Source organism: Elephas maximus, chromosome 5 (assembly GCF_024166365.1).
Source record: "Elephas maximus indicus isolate mEleMax1 chromosome 5, mEleMax1 primary haplotype, whole genome shotgun sequence".
Lineage (NCBI taxonomy): Eukaryota > Metazoa > Chordata > Mammalia > Proboscidea > Elephantidae > Elephas > Elephas maximus.
Genome location: NC_064823.1, coordinates 111,343,086 through 111,356,948, shown reverse-complemented (window position 1 = coordinate 111,356,948; position 13,863 = coordinate 111,343,086). Strand labels below are relative to the sequence as shown.

General features: G+C 39.0%; 1 protein-coding gene across 4 annotated transcripts in view; it reads right to left on the bottom strand.

The window, feature by feature from the left end:
• Positions 1-13,863, bottom strand: part of NFXL1 (nuclear transcription factor, X-box binding like 1) — a 77,082-nt gene that overhangs the window by 44,722 nt on the left and 18,497 nt on the right. For all 4 annotated transcript variants that reach the window (XM_049886294.1, XM_049886293.1, XM_049886292.1 and 1 more), the window contains exon 12: positions 3,639-3,729. In XM_049886294.1, the coding sequence (XP_049742251.1) occupies positions 3,639-3,729 (91 nt within the window). The remainder of the gene's footprint in view (positions 1-3,638; positions 3,730-13,863) is intronic.

The following is a 13,863-nucleotide window of genomic DNA, read 5'->3' as shown; positions in this document are numbered from 1 at the left end:
ATTGGCTTCAAAATAATATGAAGGGGAAATGTTTTCAACTTCTCCACTAAGTATGTCTGCTTTGGTCTTTTTCAGATATTCTTCATCAGGTTCAGGGTGCTCCCTCCTATTTCTAGTTCAGTTTACATCATACATGGATGTTGATTTTATCTTTTTTCTGACATTTACTAAGATGATCTCATTTCTCCCTTGTTTTTTTTTTTTAATGTGGTGAATTACATTATTATACTTTCTAAGGTTCAACCATAGGGCAGTGATGCTTCAAGTGGTAGCACTCTTGCCTCCCGTTCGGAAAACCCAGATTCGATTCCTGACCGATGCACCTCATATGCAGCCACCACCCACCTGTCAGTGGAGGCTTGCATGCTGCTATGTTGTTGAACAGGTTTCAGCAGAGCTTCCAGACTACAACAGACTAGGAAAAAAGGCATAGTGATGTGTTTCCAAAAATCAGCCAATGGATCACGATGGTCTAAGTGGCAACTGATCATAGAGATGGTGCAGGACCATGCAGCATTTTATTCCATTGTGTGTGGAGTTTCTATGAGTCAGGGGCAAACTCAACAACAGATAAAAATAACCACCTCAAATCAGCCTTACATTATTGGAATAAACCCAATTTGGTCATGATAAATTAAGACTATGGATAGTTACTACTGTAGTATTGGATAGCTGGGTTTGAGGAGATAAAACTTTAGTATTTTACAAGATGCTCATGGGTTAGGTTGATTTGTAATTTTCTCTTTTTCATCAAATGATACAATGACTTGGGGTGTGTTCCCTTTTTTATATATACTTTTAAGTAGTTTATAGAGACTGAAATTACATATTCCTTAAATGTTTGTTAGAAATCATTTGTAAAAATCAATTAGGTCTTGTGTTTTCTTGGTGGGAAGATTTTAAACTACTGATCTAATTTCTTTAATGGTGACAAAACTAGTCAGGTTTCCTACTGAAAGTAGAAGCCAGTGTTTTAACAATGGTCTAAACAAAAACACAAACCCACTACCATCGAGTTGATTCTGATTCATAGTGACCCTACAGAGCAGGGTAGAACTGCCCCATAGGATTTCCAAGGAGTGGCTAGTGGATTCAAACTGCCAACCTTTTGGGTTAGCAGCCGAGCTCTTAACCACTGTGCCACCAGTGCTCCAACAATGGTCTAAAGGCTACATCTCTCCTTTCCCCAGCAATTCTTTATCGCACTATGTCTTTGACCTCATCTCCTACCACTTGTCCCCTTAGGCGCTCTACTTCCATCACACTGGCCTCACTACTGTTCTTTCAAGTGTCAAGCATGTTCCTGTCTCAGGGCCTTTGCAATCACTGCTTTCTTGCCTGGAACGCTACCCCAACCCCCATTTCCACACAGCTTGATCCCTTACTTTCTTCAGATGTCCTCTGAAATATTATCTTTTCAAGGAATCCATCCCAATCATGATATACAAAATAATATATACCATTCCTATCATCACAATCTTACTTTTCTTTTTATACCTGTCACTACCTGATGTCCTTTATTCTAAAAATAATTTCCACAACTGCAGGGACTTTGTCAATTTTGTTCACTCATTTAATCCCAGCACCTGCACGTATGTAACAGGTACTAAAAAAAAAAAATACTTAGTGAATGACTGACTTTAGAATTTTAATTCAACTTAAACTCAATGGGTCAATGATATAATATGACTGACAGGAACCTGTGAGGTGTGGAACCACCTTACAGTTAACAGTTAGGCCTTTGGTCCTGGTTCCTGACAGCTGAACCACACCTGAACCCAATCAATGAGTACTGGGGGGCTGACGACACCAAGAGAGACCACCTGAGCCAGATGCTGACTAAGCTCCGGGAGGCACGATGTAATCTATCATGGTCAGGTGGTGAGGCCTTGGAAGAAGGAGATCCAGTGCGGCTTCCTGAGTAGTGAGAACAAACACCTACTCTCCAGGAAAGTATGGGTAAATGGAAGCTCTGCACCAATACCATTCCCTGACCTCGTCCTATGTGTTCATATCCTTTTTTCCACCTACTATATTAAAGATGGTCCTTTCCCTGAAATTTGTGAGTCATTCCAACAGATTATGGGATAAAAAACAGAAAAGGGGCCAGTACCCATTGACCTAGTTGACTTAGCCGATGATGAATGAGGATGTGAAAAGCCTGCGTGGAGCAGCAGGGTCTGGACCAACCAAGAAGGGAAGCTGAGATTTTTACAGGACATAGTTGGAATGTAGAGTAGGATTCAATATTCATCACACATACGGCATCAAAGATGCATGACTTTAGCCTCACTGGACTGCTTTGACAGAACTGGTACAGCAAGCAGGGTTAGCTACAGAGAACCCTAACAGTGCAGAAATAAAATCCATTTAGTGACAGTGAGAACATACCTCAACACCAGTTCTAAACATCATAATTCAAATAAGACCCCCCAAAAAAAACCCAGTGCCCTCGAGTCGATTCCGAATAAGACATCCGTAGTAAATCTCTACAGGGATAAGAGAATCTGACACTTTTCCTAATGTGGAGGATATGTGGCATAATAGAAATATCATAAACTTTGGGTTGACCCTGCAAATAGTTATGTGAACTCGGGTCAACAGTCTCACTGCCTTTTTCTTCTTCAAATCAAAAAATGATAATTGCATACATTCTGTAGGATTTTTCTTAATAGATTTTATGTCCAATCAACATTAGTGTTCTGCCCATTTAAGCAGCATGAAATACTCCAAATGGATAAAGGTAACTCATTTAATTTTTAAATGTCTAGTAATAACCTAGGACACAATTCTCCAAGTGTGGTCTGGGGATCCCTAGGAAGTCTGCAAGGTCAAAATTATTTTCATAACAGTACAATACTAAGATGTTACTCTCTCACATGCAAAGAGTAGGTTTCTAGAGGCTACAAGACAAGTAATATATTACTGCACAATATATGCAGAAGCAGGTATGTGAATCTAGCTATCTTCAATTAAGCTAGACATTAAAGACTTCCACAAAAAATATACCACTCTTCTCACTAATTTTATTAAGTTCAAAAAGTATAATTATTTTTCACAAAAAATGTTGTGTTAAGATGTAATAGGCTTATGATTACTAGTTCTAAATAAATTAATAAATACACCTTATTACATTTTCAATTTCTAATATAATTAATATCAACAGATAAAACCCAGACGAATGAAAGCTTTTTAAGGTCTCAAAAAATGTAAAGGGGTCCTCAGACAAAACAGTTTGAGAACCACTGCCTTAGGATATATCCAATCCCTTACTAGATTTAATTCCACATAGATGTCTAAAATTCAGAATAAAACTAAAAAAACTATGAATGTCTTAATTAATTAAAAAGCTGTGTGGGAAAAGTTGGGAGTGAAGAAACAACAGTGTTTGAGAAAGTACAAAACATTTACATGAACAATATCTGGGATCAATTCTTGGTTCTACTACTTTACTAAATATTTCCCTGAGTAAATCATTGAACTCTCCTCAGCTTCAGTCTCCTTGTTCATAAAATAAAGATAATGGTCACTGCCTTACCTTCTCCTCAACATCATTAAGAAGAATCAAGTAAGGTAACAAATGTGAAAGCACTCTATCAACTATAAAGCACTATGTAAACGCAAACATAAAATTTTACCTCTGTGGCAGACAGATGGACACTTATGGTTTCTACATCCTAAAGTCCGCCCACAGTTTTGATCACAAGGAGGACAATTTCCAGGGCAACACTGAAGAGAAAACAATATATAAAGAACTAGTAATTTGAAAACCCATGCACAATATGAATGTCATTACTAGTTATTCACAGAACTTATGGAAAGCAAAAGACATTTATTTTCAGTATAAGAATAAAAGTATTCAAAAATATCAACATTCTTTTGGAGAGCAGATGCATCATATTAAGGACTTAAAATTTAGAGAGACAGGGCTAAGAGGGCGGAATAGACAGACGCTTGCGGCGAGCACTCTTACGACGAAGACCCGAAAAAACAAGTGAAACGATTATGTTTATGACAAGCTAGGAGCCCTGAACATCAAAGGCAAAGTCAGAAAAATGACTGACCAGCAGGGGAAGGAAGAGATGGTTCAGAAGCAGAGAGGAGTTACCAGACCTGAATTGCTGGGAGCCCTCAGGCCCCATTCCCAGGAGCGGCTGCGGTGGGCTGGTAGTAGCATTCGGCAGCAGCTTCCTCAGGGAGAAGCAGCCAGCCACACAGCCTACTCACACCTCCAGAACCAGAGAAGAACGGCGCTCTCAGCAAAAGCTAAGTACTTGCGTACATTTTATCGCCCCCTCCCCGTACCACCAAGCCAGCTTCAGTGGCTATTGATTTCCCTGGGCTGAGACAGGCTCTGTTGAGCACCTAGAGCCAGGCTCCTGGCCTTGGAAAAGGAATAAATTCACCATTGGAGGAAAAGATAATATGCAAGCTCCACTAGCTAGGGGAGCTCAGTACAGAAGCGGCTCCTGTCCAGGCACAAACGGCCAGAGGACACTGAGTACCTTTTCCCCTTGCATGGACCTGTGTGGGCCTATTTCAGGAGAATAGGCCCTTGATGGCAGACTACAACTGTTTCAGTCGTGCGGTGGAGAGGTGGGTGTTTGATGTTTGACACTGCTTTGCCTATTAAAAAGCGTCCTCACCTACCCACATCAGGGGCCTCAGAACGGGTAGCTCCACTCAGGTCACCCAGCCACCTGTGACAAGGGTCCAAGGATAACTGGTACCTCCCAGTCCTTAGAGTCAAAAATGTGGGGTGCCTACGGTCCATCTGCAGAACCCACCCACCACCCACCTGTACGTTACAGGGAGGAGGGATGCGCTTTCCTCCGAGACACTTGGGGGACAATTCTCAGGCCCCTGCCTTGTTCAGAGTATGACCCACTGCTGCAACCAGATACAGGTACCTACACCAACCACTCCTGCCCCTCTAAGACTGTAGGACATAGCCTGTACCACATGCTTGATGATCAGCTACCTGGACACCTGGGCTGAATTCATACAGGAAAAGTGAATGGACTCCTAGACTCGATATACCTGATAACACCATCTGAGAACAGGACGTCGGAGTTCCAAGGGTGAAAATAATCAAGCTAGCTCATTCAAGCAACCTGTTTGGGCATATCAAAACAAAACAAAGCAAGAAGCTAAGATACACTAAGCAAATATAAAATAAACTAGTACAATAACTTATAGATGGCTCAGAGTCAACAGTCACCATCAACTCCCATAAAGAAACAGACCATGATCGCTTCAACAAGCTCTCAAAACAAAGCATCAAGGAATCTTTTAGATGAAAGTCCCTTCATGTAACTACCAGATGCAGAATACAAAGATAAATATACAGAACACTTCAAGACATCAGGAAGGTGATCAGGCAATATGCAGAACAAGCCAAGGATCACACAGATACAGCAAGTGAAGAAATTAAAAAGGTTATTCCGGAACATAATGAAAAATTTAATAACCTGGAAGAATCCATAGACAGATAGCAATTAGAAACTCAAAAGATTAATAATAAAATTATAGAATTAGACAACTGAATAGAAAGTCACAGGAGCAGAACTGAGCAAGTGGAAGGCAGAATTGGTGAACTTGAAGATAAAGCACTTGGCACCAATATACTTGAAAAATCAGATAGAAGAATTTAAAAAAATAAAGAAATCTTAAGAATCATGTGTGACTCTATCAACAGAAATAACCTACAAGTGACTGGAGTACCAGAACGCAGAGGGATAACAGAAAATATAGAGAGAATTGTTGATTTGTTCACAGAAAACTTCCCTGATATCGTGAAAGATGAGAAGATATCTATCCAAAATGCTCATCGAACTCCACATAAGGTAGATTGTAAAAGAAAGTCACCAAGACATAATCAAACTTGCCAAAACCAAAGTTAAAGAGAGAATTTTAAGAGCAGCTAGGGATACAAAGGAGAGTCAATAAGAACAAGCTCAGTACTTGTATCAGGTAGACACTTGAGACTGTGTTGGCATCTCCTGTCTGGAGGGGAGATGGGAGGGTAGAGAGGGTTAGAAACTGGCAAAACAGTCATGAAAGGAGAGACTGGAAGGAGGGAGCGGGCTGACTCATTAGGGGGAGAGTAAATGGGAATATGTAGTAAGGTGTATATAAGTTTATATGTGACAGACTGACTTGATTTATAAACTTTCACTTAAAGCACAATAAAAATTATTTTAAAAAAAAAGAATGAGCTCAGGCTACTAGACAGAAACCATGCAGGCAAAAAGACAATGGGATGGCTTACACAAAGCACTGAAGGAAAACAATTGCCAGCTAAGAATCATATATCCAGCAAAACTGTCTCTCAAATATGAAGGTGAAATTAGGACATCTCCAGAAAAACAGAAGCTCAGGGAATTTCTAAAAACCAAACCAAAACTACAAGAAATACTAAAGAAAATCACTAATATCAGGATTAGACACAGAAGATCTCAATGCCACAATCAACCAACTTGACCTTACAGACATGTACAGAAAACTCCACCCAAAAGCAGCCAAGTATACTTTCTTTTCTATTGCACATGCAACATTCTCTAGAATAGACCACATATTAGGTCATAAAGCAAGCCTTAGCAGAATCCAGAACACTGAAATATTACAAACCATCTTCTCAGGCCATAACACCATAAAAGTGGAAATCAGTAACAGAAAAAGCAGGCAAAAGAAACCAAACACTTCTAAACTGAACAATACCCTGCTCAAAAAAGTCTGTGTTACAGAAAACATTAAGGATGGCATAAAGAAATTGAGAGAATCCAATGAGAATGAAAACATTTCTTATCAGAACCTTTGGGACACAGCGAAAGCAGTGCTCAGAGGTCAATTTATATGAATAAATGCACACATACAAAAAGAAAAAAGGGCCAAAATCAAAGAATTATCCCTACAACTTGAACAAACAGAAAGAGACCAACAAAAGAAACCCTCAGGTACCATAAGAAAGCAAATAATAAAAACTTGAGCAGAATTAAATGAAATAAAAGAAATAGAAAACAGAAAACAACTGAAAGAATTAACAAGACCAAAAGCTGGTTCTTTGAAAAAATTAACAAAATTGATAAACCACTTGCCAAGCTGACAAAAGAAAAACAGTAGTAGAAGCAAATAACCCGAATAAGAAATGAGATGGGCAATATTACAATAGACCCGACTGAAATTAAAAGAATCATATCAGATTACTATGAAAACTTGTACTCTAACAAATCTGAAAGCCTAGAAGAAATGGATGAATTCCTAGAAACACACTACCTACCTAAACTAACACAAACAGAGATAGAACAACTAAATAGACCCATAACAAATGAAGAGGTTGAAAAGGTAATCAAAATACTCCCAAAAAGAAAAAGCCCTGATCCAGACAGCTTCACTGCAGAGTTCTACCAAACTTTCAGAGAAGAGTTAACACCACTACTACTAAAGGTATTTCAGAGCATAGAAAAGGACGGAATACTACCAAACTCATTCTACGAAGCCACCATATCCCTGATACCAAAACCAGGTAAAGACACCATAAAAAAAGAAAATTGCAGACCTATATCCCTCATGAACTTAGATACAAAAATCCTCAACAAAATTCTAGCCAATAGAATTCAACAACATATCAAAAAAATAATTCACCATGACCAAGCGGGATTCATACCAGGTATGCAGGGATGGTTCAACATTAGAAAAATAATTAACGTAATCCACCATATAAATAAAACAAAAGAATCACATAATTTTATCAATTGATGCAGAAAAGGCATTTGACAAAGTTCAATGCCCATTCGTAATAAAAACTCTCAGCAAAATAGAAATAGAAGGAAAATTCCTCAACATAATAAAGGGCATTTATACAAACCCAACAGTCAACATCATCCTAAAGGGACAGAGTCTGAAAGCACTCCCCGAGATAAAAAACCAGACAAGGATGCCCTTTATCACCACTCTTATTCAACATTGTGCTGGAGGTCCTGGCCAGAGCAATTAAGCTAGGTAAAGAAATAAAGGCCAGACTGGCAAGGAAGAAGTAAAAGTATCTCTATTTGCAGATGACATGATCTTATACACAGAAAACCCTAAAGAATCCTGAAGAAATCTATTGAAACTAAGAGAATTTAGCAGAGTATTAAGATACAAGATAAACATACAAACATCAGCTGTATTCCTCTACACCAACAAAAAGAACATTGAGGAGGAAATCACCAAATCAGTATCATTTACAGTAGCCCCCAAGAAGATAAAATACTTAGGAATAAATCTTACCAGAGACGGCACTGGGTTTTAGAGATGTAAAAGGCTTATACAAAGAAAACTAGAAGACACTACAGCAAGAAACCAAGAGAGACACGTTACGTAAGTGGAAAAACATACCTTGCTCATGGATAGGAAGACTCAACATTGCAAAAATGTCCATCCTACCAAAAGCCATCTATAATACATACAATGAAATTCCAATCCAAATTCCAATGGCATTTTTTAATGACATGGAGAAGCAAATCACCAACTTTATATGGAAGGGAAAGAGGCCCCAGATAAGTAAAGCATTACTGAAAAAGAAGAACAAAGTGGGAGGCCTTACTCTACCTGATTTGAAAACCTATTATACTGCCACAGTAGTCAAAACAGCCTAGTACTGGTACAAGAACAGATACACAGACCAATGGAACAGAATTGAGAATCCAGACATAAATCCACCCACATATGAGCAGCTGATATTTGACCAAGGTCCAAAGTCAGTTAAATGTGGAAAAGACAATCTTTTTAACAAGTGATGCATGTATAACTGGATATCCATCTGCAAAAAAATGAAACAAGACTCATAACTCACACCATGCACAAAAACAAACTCAAAATGGATCAAACACTAAAATATAAAATCTAAAACAATAAAGATCACAGAAGAAAAAATCAGGATAATACATGGCATAAACAATATACAAAACATTACTAACAACGCAGAAGATAAACCAGATAACTGGGAGCTCCTAAAAATGAAATATCTATGCTCATCCAAAGACTTCACCAAAAGAGTAAAAAGATTACGTACAGACTGGGAAAAAGTTTTTAGCTATGACATTTCCGATCAGCGCCTGATCTCTAAAATCTACATGATACTGCAAAAACTCAACTAGAAAAAAGCAAATATCCCAATTAAAAAATCGCAGAAGATATGAACCAACACTTCACTAAAGAAAATATTCAGGTACGTAATAGATACTTGAAGAAATGCTCATGATCATTAGCCATTAGAGAAATCCAAATCAAAACTACAATGAGATTCCATCTCACTCCAACAAGACTGGCATTAATCCAAAAATCACAAAATAGTAAATGTTGGAGAGGTTGTTGAGAGACTGGAACACTTATACACTGCTGGTGGCAATGTAAAATGGTCCAACCACTTTGGACATCAATTTGGTGCTTCCTTAAAAACCTAGAAATATAACTACCATATGATCCAGCAATCCCACTCCTTGGAATATAGCCTAGAGAAATAAGAGCCTTTACACAAACAGATATACGCAAACCCATTTCACTGCAGGACTGTTTATAATAGCAAAAAGATGGAAGCAACCAAGGTGCCCATCAACAGATGAACGGGTAAAGAAATTACGGTATATTCACACAATGGAACACTACGCATCCATAAAGACCAGTGATGAATCTGTAAAACATTTCATAACATGGAGGAACCTGGAAGGCATTATGCTGAGTGAAATTAGTCAGTTGCAAGAGGGCAAATATTGCATAAGACCACTATTATAAGAACTTGAGAAATAGTTTAAATCGAGAAGAAAATATTCTTTGATGGTTACAAGAGTGGGAAGGGAGGGAAGGAGGGAGAAAGGTATTCATTAATTAGACAGTAGATAAGAACTATTTTAGGTGACAGGAAAGACAACACACAGTACAGGAGAGGTCAGCACAACTGGAATAAGCCAAAAGCAAGAAAGTTTCCTGACTAAACTGAACACTTCGAAGGCCAGCATAGCAGGGGCAAGGGTTTGGGGACCATGGTTTTGGGGGACACCTAAGTCAATTGGCATAATAAAATCTATTAAGAAAACATTCTGCATCCCACTTTGAAGAGTGGCGTCTGGGGTCCTAAACGCTAGCAAGCAGCCATATAAGATGCACCAATTGGTCTCAACCCACCTGAAGCAAAGGAAAATGAAGAACACCAGACACAAGGTAATTATGAGCCCAAGAAACAGAAAGGGCCACATAAACCAGAGACTACATCAGCCTGAGACCAGAAGAACTAGATAGTGCCCGGCTACAACCGATGACTGCCCTGACAGGGAAAACAACAGAGAACCCCTGAGGGAACAGGAGAGCAGTGGGATGCAGGCCCCAAATTCACATAAAAAGACCAGACTTAATGGTCTGACTGAGACTAGAAAGACCCCATGGTCACGGTCCCCAGACCTTCTGTTAGCCCAAGATAGGAACCATTCCCAAAGCCAACTCTTCAGACAGGGACTGGACTGGACAATGGGATAGAAAATGATACTGGTGAAGAATGAACTTCTTGGATCAAACAGACACATGAGACTATGTTGGCATCACCTGTCTGGAGAGGAGATGAGAGGGCAGACGGGTTCAGAAGCTGGCCGAACAGACACGAAAAGAGAGAGTGGAGGGAAGGAGTGTGCTGTCTCATTACAGGGAGAGCAATCAGGAGTATACAGCAAGGTGTATCTAAGTTTTTGTACGAGAGACTGACTTGATTTGTTGACTTTCACTTAAAGCACAATAAAAGAAAAAAAATGTTAAAAAAAAAAAAACTTAGAAATTTAAACAGATAATGGCCTAATTTAATGAAATCACAATTGAAATTTTCTTGCCTTAATTATATTATGACTTTAAATATTCATTTCTATTTATTTATACAGGAGCCCTCGATGCTACAGTGGTTAAGCGCTCAGCTGCTATCCAAAAGGTTCGCAGTTTGAACGCACCAGCTGCTCACCAGGGGAAAGACATGGTAGTCTACTTCCATAAAGGGCACAGCCATGGAAACACTAGGGAGCAGTTCTACTCTGTCCTATAGGGTCTCTATGAGGTGGAATTGACTTGATGGCAATGGGTTTTTTGCTTTATTTATTTTTACAGAGACTGACAGTGTTAACCAAAGAAATAGATGGGCTCAAATTCTATACTCAATTCAAGACAAACAATTAGTGTGGCTAATTTTTAAATTTATTTAAAATAATAAAATTAGTTCAATGTACTGATTAATTTCGCAGCTACTCTCAAACCATGGGATCAGGGACTAACAAAAGAAGAATAGCAGAGACAGGTTACTTGCTTCTAGCTTTTTGTATTTTGTCACTTCTCTGATTTCCGACCTATCTGTGATAAATATGACCTTTCCCAATTTTTCATTTATGAACAGAAGGCACTTACTTAAAGTCCAAACTGCCAACTGAACTCCTTCTTAACTTCCCATATATCCAAACTTTGGAAAGGAAATAAACTACAATTGTCTAAAAGAAACTTAGGGTTGTGACCTATGTAAAAACAAGTTCCACTACATAAAAATAGCTTAAAACATATCATACATTATTGAAAAGCAATTAAAAGCCAAAAGAGTTCATTCAATTAGAGAAATATTTACCAAGTAATACCACATGCCTATCACTTTGCCAGAGTCCTTGTGTGGCACAAATCGCTAAGTGCTGAACGGTTGAAAGGTTGGTGGTTCAAACCCACCCAAAGGCACCTTGGAAGACAGGCCTAGCAATCTGCTTCCAAAAGGTCACAGCACTGAAAATTCCATGGAGCACAGTTCTACTCTGCACACATGTGGTTGCCATGAGTCAGAATCAACTCAACAGCAACTAACAACAACAATCACTTTGCCAGTGGCAGTGGGGCAAAAGCATATGTGGTCCACAACTTGAATAAGCCTATAGACCCTTCTGGCCATGATGGAGTAACAAAAAGATTTACCCTTCTACCTTAAACAACTAGAAAACCAGACAAAATACGTGAAACAAGTTTTCAGACTTTGGACAAGAAGGCAGCATAGTATGGCATTCCCTAAGAAAAGCAAAACAAACAAGGTGAGTCCAACGATAGCACCAGCTTAGACTTGGAGGTTTCCAGGCAGTAGTGCAGACAGGTAGATCCCAAACAGTCCGGTAGTCTCACCAAGTTGACAACACAAAATTCATAGCTCAGATAGTTCAGGGTATCCAGAATTTATGGAGAGAAACCAGACAAGCTGTGGAATGACACATGAAGAAAGCAAAAAGCAATTAAAAAGATGGAAAAGAAAGAAAAGACTAAAATGGACATCAAAAGAGACTCTGAAACTTGCTCTTGAATGTCGAGTTGCTAAAGCGAAAGGAAGAAATGAGTAAAAGAGCTAAACAGAAGATTTCAAGGGGTGGTTCAAGAAGACAAAGTATTACAATGACATGCGTAAAGACCTAAGATAGAAAACCAAAAGGGAAGTACACGCTCAGCATTTCTCAAGTGAAAAGAACTGATGAGAAAATTCAAGTCTCAAGTTGCAATATTTAAGGATTCCACGGGGAAAATACTAAACAATGCAGGAAGCACCAAAAGTAGATGATAAGAATACAGAGTCATTATACCAAAAAGAATTGGTCAATGTTCAACCATTTCAGGAGGTAGCATGTGATCAGGAACTGATGGTACCAAAGGAAGAAGTCTAAGCTGCTCTGAAGGCATTGGCAAAAAACAAGGCTCCAGGAATTAATGGAATACCAGCGGAGATGTTCCAGCAAATGGATGAAGCACTAGAAGCGCCCACTCGACCATGCCAAGAAATTTGGAAGACAGCTACCTGGCCAACTGACTGGAAGAGATGCACATTTACGCCTACTCCCAAGAAAGGTGACCCAACTGAATGCGGAAATTATCAAACAATAACGTTAATACCATACATAAGTAAAATTTTGCTGAAGGTCATCCCAAAGTGGCTGCAGCAGAATTTTGATGGGGAACTGCCAGAAATTCAAGCCAGATACAGAAAAGGATGTGGAACCAGGAATATCATTACTGGTATCAGATGGATCCTGGCTGAAGGGTGTCTACCTGTATTTTACTAACTATGCAAAGGCATTCCACTGTGTAGATTGTAACTAATTAAGGATAACAGTGTGAAGAAGGGAAATTCCAGAACACTTAATTGTGCTCATAAGGAATCTGTACATGGATCAAGAGGCAGTCATTCAAACAGAACAAGGGGATACTGTGTGGTTTAAAGTCAGGAAAGGTGTGTGTCAGGGTTGTATCCTTTCACCATACTTATTCTATCCATATGCTGATCAAATAATCCGAGAAGCTGGACTACATGAAGAAGAACAGGGCATCAGGATTGGAGGAAGACTCATTAACAAACTGCATTATGCAGATGCACCTTTTTTTTATGCAGATGACACAACCTTGCTTGCTAAAAATTGAAGAGGACTTGATGCACTTACTGATGAAGATCAAAAACCACAGACTTCAGTATGGATTACACCTCAACATAAAGAAAACAAAAATTCTCACAACTGGACCAATAAGCAACACCATGATAAACGGAGAAAAAGACTGAAGTTGTTGAATTCATTTTACTTGAATTCACAATCAACACCCATGGAAGCAGCAGTCAAGAAATCAAAAGACTCATTGTATTGGCGAATCTGCCGCAGAAGACCTCTTTAAAGTGTTAAAAAGCAAAGATGTCACTTTGAGGACTAAGGTATGCCTGACCTGGAGCCATGGTGTTTTCAATTGCTTCATATGCATGTGAAAACTGGACCATAAGGAAGATAAAGAAGAATTGATGCTTTTGAATTGCCTCATTGGTGAAGAATACCAAATATACCACGAGCT